Here is a 9,947-nt window from a genome sequence, read left to right on the forward strand (position 1 = left end):
CAGTAATTCTGCAGTATAATCGCGTTTCATTATCTTTCCAAAGATGTAATTATAGTGCTAATATACAATACATGAGGCTTGTTATAATTTTTTCAATTAATTAATTAATTAATGCAAGTCATTGGACTTTACAATTAAGATGACTGGTGTTTTTTCACGCGAATGTTTCATTGTTGCATTTGATCGTATTTTAATTGTTATTCGTATGTATCCATTATTATATTTACGATAGATTTATTATTGTTCGAGCGTCGTTAAGTGCTATATAATGGAGTTACTTACATTTTAATGTCAATCATTAGAGCACAGTTATTAAAAAAAATTCTTTAGTGCGATCTTTTGGTTGATCTTAAAAATTATTCTCCTATTTTATCGTTATCGCCTGTCGTTGAATATTTAATATTTTTATCAGATTCTATCATTGAATTTTTGCTGTTTATTTATTTATCTAATGATATTCGCGTGTAGAAAATTGAATGAAAAATTTTCAAGTCAGTTCATAATATTTGAAATAAATTAATTATACTATTAATATAATTAAATAATCATTACAGAATAATTATTTATGATGTTCTGTTAGTTTAGATTGCATATTAAATAATTTTGTAAAAATAGTATGGTTACATTTTTCTACGAAAAATTTTATTTACGATCCCTGAAGAACGTCTGATATAACAAATTCTATTATTGTATTATTATATGATAAAAAAAAAATTTAGATCAATATTTTTATGAGGTGAATCTTTCATATATCATGTTTCAAATTAATTTAGGAAATAAATTATGATTATTATTAACTATTATATAATTATTATCAATAAATTAAATGTGCAAATAAATTATTGCGACGAAAATTGATACAGCAGCACAAACCTCTATGCGATAATAAATTCATGTTTTTGCATCATAATAATAAATATAATTACAAGAAATAATATTCATGCCCTAGTGTTTATCGATAATCCATAATTATTAAACATCTCATCTCCTTTGAAGCGAAAAAAAAGATAAACATCATAATTAAATAAAAGAAGAATAAAATTAATGTAACATGTATAAAATTGAGCAAAAAAAACAGAATTTTGAAAAATAAAACTTTAAAATTGGAAATTTTTTTAAAGATCATTGTAACATAATCCTCTTTCTTCGCTTCAATACACAAAATATATAAACTTCTCGTAAATTAGAATATTAATGAGTCTATGAATGCAAATCATTATTGATAATGTGTCACGTCAATTTTGATGATTCACAGCGATTCACTGATGCGTAAGTCAAGGTGAATGATCTTGTAGAGAAATAACGGTTCATTACATTCATTGGAATTCATAGTGCGAACCATTCGGCCGGCAATGCCAAGTTGAGTCTATTCAAGCACGTCCACTTAAAGAAAAGAGAATTTACACAGGTTCGCTTAAGTAAGAGGATCATCTGATCAGTCTTCCCCTCTTTCTCTCATCAATTCCTTCAATGATTATCCATCGTTCATCGGCTTCTCAGTAGGCGCGGCTTTACTTAGTCCTTCCACGTCTCCAAAGTCCGGTTTTAAATAAGCGGGCCAGTAGCGTATGTAAGCGACCTGACTTGGTTCTTTTCTACACATTCCATTAACACATTTTTATTCAAAATAACAGTCTTTATTTATTCTTTATATCATTTAATATATTTATTAAATTTAATATTGTTTAACACTTTTAAAATCTTCTTCTTCTTTATCTTCTGGGTCTTTCATTTTAAAACACCGGATATCTTTTCAGAATTTATCAGGCATCTAAGACGGAGTTATTGTTGTTAATAGTCTTACTATTATTTTTTTTCTGCCCTTCCCATACTCTCTTCTTCCTACTTTACTAGTTATCATTGCAATTTCCGCAAGGACCGTTACAAGTCGCATACGAAGTAATTCGTAGAGTAGAGAATTGAGCGTGGGAAATACGCGTCAGTGATCCTCGAGGATTGTTTGGGTCAAGAACCGCGTGATTATGGTAGAAAAAAGATAAGTAAATAAAATTACTCGACAAATACATAGTAACTCCAATTTGAGCAATGTTCCTTTCACAGAAAGGTGACATCGTTACATTTTTGATTTACTTTGCAGTAAATAATTATGAACATCATCATTATCATCATTAATCTTATGATTAAAATAAATATTTTTACAAGTTGGGTATTAATGGTGCTTCTGATGCTGTTATCATTGAATTCTTCGGTTTACAAACACATCCACTTTCTACGAGGACATAATCTTGGCCTGTTAGTGTAACCGGGCCCAATGGTATTACCAGAAATAAATAAGGAACATATGTTTGAGTACATTCCCCATGTACTACATCACACTCTTTGGACCTTAAAGTAAAAACGAATTTATGAGTGTCTTACTGAATACTCCATTTAAGTGGAGCATGAGCACACTTACTCGCAAACCTCGAAGACGACTTGCTGCAGTAGGTCGGGGAATTTTTGCACAATTGTAACTGGTTGCCCGCTGGTGAGACTGACCCCGTACATCGGTGCCGTGGTGTTATAGCGGGTTTTACAAAGTCTACTGGGTGATCCACAAGTCTCTTTCGAACTGAAACTTCGACCTGGAAGTATATAATACAATTATACTGTCATTAATTATCATTTAATCAGTTTACATAATTTTCTGCAACTTGTTAGTATACAGAAGCTAGAATCTATCAAGTTTTACATCCCGTTATGCCGCCAAGTAGCTGCAACAGTCGAGTTGATAACTGTATTGAATAACACTTGAGAGAACTGCTGCTTCGTGTGATCGAGCAGAGTTTACTTATGGGTTATTTGGCAATCCCGTTACGTAGAATCGAGTCATCTTGACATTGACTTACCGTTCCGGTCGTTGCTTAGAGTGTAATCATCCCGAGATACTTTATAATTATGTAAAAGGGTTTGTCTTGTCACTTCTGGATCTGTCACCCGGTTCTGAGAAAATGCCCTTCCTGTTCGACTATTTCCTGTCCATAAGCTTTTAAAGCTCCGGGTTATTGCAGCTCTGGAATTTTAATTCATCATTAATAATATAATTATCGAAAAGTAAATATTATTTTTTAATATGTGATCTAAGTAAATAAAACTTTAATTAAACTCACGAAGGATAAGGAATATTATTTGGTCCTATACAATCGCTGGAATCGGTTAGAGCATCTCCCCAAAGATATTTGAGTCCAACTCCATTTCCTTTGCATTTTTGAGAAGCTTTCACCAGATCTTGACTTATCAAAATAATCAAGAAAAAGCTAAATAAGCTTCTCACCTGTAAAAAAAAATATGATTATAAATTGAAATAACAAAAAAAACTTATATATAAATGAGTAAATAAATGTAAAGAATTAAGAAGGTAATAAAAAGTAAACACGGTAACTGATGAGCCGAGTTCTATTGAAGCGCATAGCAATAAAAGTGAAAAAACTTTTTTTCCAATAATCACGTGGTTGTAAGTAAAACGACTAACGGTACGATGCTATGCGATGATCTCGACTCGCATGAACGGTCAATGTGTTCAACTCTAACGGTATACCATCAAAAATATGTATTTTCTCATTCGTATTCATAGGCTATGGTATTTTTTCATATTGAAATGCATTTAGGTTGCATGAAAATTATTTCAAAAGAAAACCATCTTTTAATAAAAGTTTTCTGAGATTACAATACCAACTATCCCCCAAAGTCTCTGAAGAACTGATGATTCTTTTACCTTGGTATTCCCGGAATTCCCATAAACCGAAACTCAACAAGATAATTGATTTTTTTGCTATCTGATCCAAGAATTATCATAACTCAACTCAACTATTATTGTAGAAAAGAAGGTAATCATAAATATTGATAGCTGATTCAAATATTCTTTTGATAATTTAATATAGCAAAATCTTATAATTAATACATTAATAAACAAAACTCACCGTTGAATAAAGCAACATTTTGGTTAACTTATTTTGATACTTTTTATTTAAATAATTAATTAGTTAAAGTAGAACTTTACACGATAAAAAATATGTTTGAAAGATAAAAAGTGCCAAAAAAAGGCAAAAACACAAGATAAAAGTCACGAAATGCCGTTCATGTCACTACGCCGGATGCCGTGAGGTCGAGTACCTCCGTCCGTGCAGGTGGATGCTCAGAGGTTGACTGTAGGATCGGCCGTGAGTAAAAGAACACCACGGCTGGAAGCTTGGTATCTGGATAGTCGAGTGAGGGAAAAACTAAAGAGAATCCAGGTAAAAGAGGACAGATATATATCATATAGAAGGAGAATTAACAACCTTCCGTTCTTCAGCTTGGTTTGGCAGTATATAATTCCTTGTATCTTCTCCTTCATCCATTCTTAATTTATTTAGAAATCGTGTGTTTCAAATAATTAACGCGACTATTATGCGACCTGAATTGAAGGATCAACTCAGCTATTTTACTTCTGTATAAAGTAATTACACTATTAAGAATTTGAACTCAATGTTTAGAAAAAGGTGTTATTTAGAAACATTTTATAATTATAGTATTTCGGTCACTACACTTAAAAATAAATAGAGAAGGTATAATTGAAATAATCAAACACCAAATTGTGATAATATCTTATAATCTTTATTTAATGAATTGATATTTATTACCAAGGATTAAAACTTCGTTAATAAGATATTCATTCTTAAAAGTAATATTGAAATGAATGTAATTTACAATAATTGTAGTCAAACTAAGTCACACAAAAAACTTATTTTATACATTAAGAAGTAACGAAAAATACTCTCTTACTTTAAATATGTATAAAATACCTAATTAACTGCTAGCAAATATCTATATGTAATAAAACATATTTAAGTTCATCGAATTTATATTATAGATTATAAATATTTGATATTCAATAAATGAATAATTAATGCTTCATTTAAACATTATCAAAGACAATAACACTTACATATAGATGCTAAAGAAAAAATAGATTTACTATTGAGTCAAGTAAAGTGAATGATATAAAATACCGTCGGCAGTCATTTTCATTGATTAATTATTTATTATAATTAATTAATAAATATTTAAACAATTAATCTTCAAATTTAATAGAATTGACTGACATGTCAATCTGACCTCCACGATAACTACCGCGTTTCTTTTTCGTTTTTTCATGGCGAAAAGATTTGCCTCGGGTGAATTTCAAGTCTAAGTTTGCTTTTTCTCCCCATGAGCCTCTTGCACCTTTCTAAAAAATAGAATTACCAATTTAATTATATTAAAAATAATGAAATAATGTAAATATATAATTAGTGAACAATAACGAGAAAGAGTCTCAGTATTCTATCAAATATTCATGATATATTTTAGATAATTTTACCTAATTATCGAATTTGATTTTTTTATTTTGTGCTGGTGCTGAGTTAAATGAATTCTTATTATCTCCGCCTGCGAAGGAATGTCTACCACCACGGAATCCACCACCTCTACCTCCACGTTGATCACCACCAAAGGATTTTCTGAATCCACCGCCATCATTATTTCTATTATCAAAACCGCCTCGACCTCCTCTGAAACCTCCTCTACCACCACGTCCTCCTCTAAATCCTCCTCTATCACCACCACCATTCTCTCTGCGATCTCCATTAAATCCAAATCCTCCTCGTCTTCCTCTATTATTAAATCCTCCCCTTCCGCGACCACTATCATTGTGTCTTTTAAAAGTATTTGACTCTTCCTCGTTGTCCTAGAACAAAAGAGAAACAACAGGTCAATCCGTGCTATGAAAGCAAAACTTAAAGAGACAACGAATTTATTAATGTACTCATAAATATTTTTAATGAAAAAGCATTCATCGATTTTATTTTCGCTCTAATTGATGATCAATGACCTAGTAAATTACTTTCACGATGGAGTGACCTGCGTTCCTGCTTCTGTTCCTTTTCTGTTCATCTATTAAGCAAAAATTTTTTACCTTCGCTTCAAATGAATTATCAGCCAATTTAGGACTCAATAAGGAAACTTCTTCTTCACGTACTCGTCGAAAAGGTGTCTTTTTCCGAGACTAAAGAAGAGCGGAAATCAATGATCAATGCTTTCCCATGAATTGTTTGTAATTCTTTTTTTTTTTTTTTTTAATTTATCCTTACGAATATTCTTTAATCGATATATAATTTTTATCTTTTATACTACTTTTAAATTACTATTATTAAAAATAAATAAATAATCTTAATTTTGAAAGAAAATAATAAAAGGACAGATTAATGATTAAATCTATTGCTAATGGTCTGAAATTAAGATCGCTTACCTGATCATTGTTATCATTACTGGCTTTGACGAAATTATTGTAGTTTTCTGTCTTACGATTCTTTGCTGGCGTTTCTACATCATTTTTCTTATTTTTCTTGTTGTTACCATCCATTGCTTCATGTTTTCTTTTTTCAGCTTTACCAGTTACTTTAACGTTCACTTCTGGCTCTTTTTCTTCATCCGAGTCTTCTTCTGAACTAGATTTTTCTTTTTTAGCTGGTGTTTTCGTAACGGGTGTTTTAGGAGCTGGTTTTTGAGCTTCTTCTTCATCAGAAGATGACTCTTCACTTGACGATTTTTTCGCCTTAGTTGGTTTAGTCGGTTTTTTTACAATGAGTTGTTTTGGTGGTTCTTCCTCCGAATCATCTGAATCTTCACTAGATGATTTTTTAGCTGCTAATGGAGGTTTTACTGGAGGTTTTGCTATTTGTTTACTTTTCGGTTTCTCTTCTTCAGAACTATCTGAGTCTTCACTTGAAGATTTAGCCGGTTGTTTGGCTGGCTGTTTTGCTGCAGTTTTTGGAACAGGTTTGGCCTTAGTTTCTTCTTCAGAGTCATCTGAGTCTTCACTCGATGATTTAGCCGCTTTCGCTGGAGGTTTAGCTGGTGTAGCTTTCATCGGAGCAGCCTTTTTAGGTGCCTCTTCTTCACTACTACTATCTTCACTACTGCTAGGTGCTTTCGCCGGCTTTCCAGCAGGTTTCTTTTGTACAACAGGAGTAGCGGCTATTTTCTTTGTTGGTGGTTCTTCATCACTACTATCTTCACTTGATGATGACTCTTTTTTAGCTGGAGTTTTCACGAGTGCTACTTTACTTGGTGCTGGCTTAGGAGTTGGTTTTTCATCTTCTGATGAATCATCTGAATCACTAGACTCTTCTTTTTTCTTATTCGTTTGCGGTGCAACCGGCGTAATAGGCTTTTTCGGTACATTTTTGACAGGTACGTCTTCATCTTCACTGCTATCATCATCAGAACTGGACTCCTTTTTCACTTGTTTTTGTGCAGGAGTTGCTTTTGGAACTACGGCTTTTGTCTTTGATTCATTGTCATCAGAATCTGATTCAGAATCACTTGAAGATTCAGCTTTCTTTGCTGCAACTACTGGTTTAGTTTTCACGACTGCCGCTGGTTTATTTTTCGGTTTTTCATCTTCAGATGAACTTTCTTCAGAGCTTGACTGTTTCTTTGCGGGAGTTTTAGCAGGCGTAGGAGTTGGTTTTGCTGGTGTTGGAGCAGATTTTGCTTTTGGCTTTTCATCTTCATCGTCAGAGCTATCTTCTGAACTAGATTCTTTCTTGGGAGCAGTCTTAGCCGGAGCTTTTGCAGGTGTGGGAGTTGATTTTGCTGGTATTGGAGTAGATTTTGCTTTTGGCTTTTCATCTTCATCGTCAGAGCTATCTTCTGAACTGGATTCTTTCTTCGGAGCAGTCTTAGCCGGAGCTTTTGCAGGTGTGGGAGTTGATTTTGCTGGTATTGGAGTAGATTTTGCTTGTGGTTTTTCATCTTCATCGTCAGAGCTATCTTCTGAACTTGATTCGTTCTTCGGAGCAGCCTTGGCTGGAACTTTCGCAGGCGTGAGTGTTGGTTTTGCTGGTGTCGAAGTATTTTTTACTGGTTTCGACACTGGTTGATGAATTCTTGGTTTAGGTGTTTCCTCTTCATCTGAACTCGAATCCGATGATGACGAATCAGGTGTTTTGTTATTTTGTGGTTTAGGAGCTTTTCCATTCACTTGAGGTTTCTTTTCAGGCTCATTTTCACTATCTGAACTTGAATCTGATTTTGCCGTTTTTCCATTACTTTTTATACTGATCTTTTTTGGTGAATTTTTTTGAAAATGTTGCACAACATCAATTATTCGTGGAGACCCTTTCGGTAGTGGAACCTATATATAAAATATTGTTTATGTACAGGTTAAACACGGTTATTGAACACGTGGTGAATGTCAAGAATGATGTATCTAAAAAAAAAGGCGTTTTGTGTATTTAAAAAGTAAAAGCATCGATATTTATAATAAATAATATCATGAGCATCAAAAAAGAATAAATTGTTCGATATATACAAGTGAAAAAGTTTTTATATTATGAAATAATGCACTAACAACAACCACGTGGGAGTGAGAAAGTCGAGCGGCATTTTCGCGGTACTACTATCTTAAATACTGTTGCATAGTGATAAATATATAATTAAATTTATTTACATACCGCACTTGTTTTCTTCTGAAAAACTTTAGCAAGTCCAATGTCTTTCTTGAGTAAATAATCGTAAATTAGGGAAGAAACCATTAATTCGTCTGAAGATGCCATGATGGACGCGGTCAAAAGAACTCTGAAATTGTGTGAGGTTCACTGTGGCTCATGCGTAGGCTTTTAGTTATAATTCTCTCCGGTAGAGTCAAAAGTCTTCAATTCTTATCGATTGATGGTGATATTTTTGTTATAATTATCAACTGATGGTACATTACTGTCAATAGAATAACCTGCACTCTAACGACACAAGTTTCAACCATTACATCAATAAAAGCAGAGTATTTTATTGGTCGTCATTTTATTTGAAATCAGAGTTTGACGGTTTTCAAATTTAAACAGAGTCGTACATAACCTCAAAATTAATCCGTAAATAAGTCAGTAAAGCAGTATTTCCTTTTTAAGTTTTTCTTTATTTATTTTACTTGATTATTACTAAAAGTGAACAATTATCATGGAAACTCAACAAGTAGCAAAGTGTATAACCTTAAAAGGTAGTGCAGAAATTGTCAGAGAATATTTAGGTATGTACACCTCAATATAATGATGTCTACGTATTTATTTTCTTTTTTATCAGCTTTAAATAGGAGTTTAACGTATTAAACATTATTTTAATGCTATAATTTATATGAAAATTAGATTATGGAATCAATAGTATACTGTATCAACGAGGGATTTATCCCCCAGAAACATTTGAGCCTGTTGAACACTTTGGTTTGTTTATTTTGATGTCCACCGACAACAAAATCAAGGCTTTCTTAGATAAAATTCTTGGCCAAGTAGAAGAGTGGTTACTGCAGCAAAAAGTGGAGAAAATAGTTCTTGTAATTAGTAATGTTAATACTAGAGAGGTATTAGAGAAGTGGGATTTCAAGGTCGATTACGAAGGAAAGTTAAAGTCTGATGATGGCAGTAAAGCATCTGTTCTTCCTGAAGTTGGAACCAAGGACGTACAAACAATCCAAAAAGAAATACGTGAAGTCATCAGACAAATAACAGGTATAATAAGAAAAGGAATAAAATCATGTACTCATTTATTACACTTGGGATATTTTCAATATGTTTATTTATTTTATTTCGATTATAAATAGGCACTGTTAGCTTTCTACCACTTCTGGACTGTCCCTGCTCATTTGATATATTAACCTACACTGTACCAGACTGTGGAATACCACAAGAATGGGATGAAACTGAACCAGTTTTCATTGCAAACAGTCAAGAAGTGCAGTTAAGATCATTTTCAACGTCTCTACATAAAATGGATACAGTTGTGAGCTACAAAAGTACTTGAATGCACTATCATGAACTAATTATTTGATCGCTTGTACATTCTTATTCTATTAAGTGTGATTATTCATGATTATAAAATTTTTTTATACGAATATAATTTATATTTTAAATATGAATATTTTTTTATTGGATCAATTG

General features: G+C 32.5%; 3 protein-coding genes across 4 annotated transcripts; 1 reads left to right on the forward strand and 2 right to left on the reverse strand.

The window, feature by feature from the left end:
• Positions 1–847: 847 nt before the first annotated feature.
• LOC118066472 (uncharacterized) lies at positions 848–4,234 on the reverse strand. The gene is made up of 5 exons (XM_035082520.1): positions 3,921–4,234; positions 3,111–3,274; positions 2,850–3,013; positions 2,417–2,585; positions 848–2,346 (listed from the first exon to the last, which is right to left on the reverse strand). The coding sequence occupies exons 1-5, from the start codon at positions 3,936–3,938 to the stop codon at positions 2,157–2,159; spliced, it is 705 nt and encodes a 234-aa protein (XP_034938411.1). The 5' UTR covers positions 3,939–4,234; the 3' UTR covers positions 848–2,156.
• Positions 4,235–4,763: 529 nt separating this feature from the next.
• Positions 4,764–8,611, reverse strand: Nopp140 (nucleolar and coiled-body phosphoprotein 1). Of its 2 annotated transcripts, none has more exons than XM_035082499.1 (4): positions 8,478–8,611; positions 6,269–8,158; positions 5,936–6,025; positions 4,764–5,209 (listed from the first exon to the last, which is right to left on the reverse strand). In XM_035082499.1, exons 1-4 carry the CDS (start codon positions 8,577–8,579, stop codon positions 5,054–5,056), a joined length of 2,238 nt encoding a protein of 745 aa, XP_034938390.1. In that variant the 5' UTR covers positions 8,580–8,611; the 3' UTR covers positions 4,764–5,053. The 2 variants fall into 2 exon arrangements, with proteins under 2 accessions (XP_034938390.1, XP_034938389.1); XM_035082498.1 differs by lacking the exon at positions 5,936–6,025 and adding an exon at positions 5,342–5,707 and having other exon boundaries at positions 5,069–5,209.
• A 188-nt stretch (positions 8,612–8,799) lies between these two features.
• Positions 8,800–9,940, forward strand: mad2 (mitotic arrest deficient 2). The gene is made up of 3 exons (XM_035082514.1): positions 8,800–9,043; positions 9,159–9,518; positions 9,611–9,940. The coding sequence occupies exons 1-3, from the start codon at positions 8,974–8,976 to the stop codon at positions 9,808–9,810; spliced, it is 630 nt and encodes a 209-aa protein (XP_034938405.1). The 5' UTR covers positions 8,800–8,973; the 3' UTR covers positions 9,811–9,940.
• Positions 9,941–9,947: the final 7 nt, after the last annotated feature.

Source organism: Chelonus insularis, unplaced genomic scaffold (assembly GCF_013357705.1).
Source record: "Chelonus insularis isolate UGA/USDA-ARS -01 unplaced genomic scaffold, ASM1335770v1 contig_346_pilon, whole genome shotgun sequence".
Taxonomy (NCBI): Eukaryota; Metazoa; Arthropoda; class Insecta; order Hymenoptera; family Braconidae; genus Chelonus; species Chelonus insularis.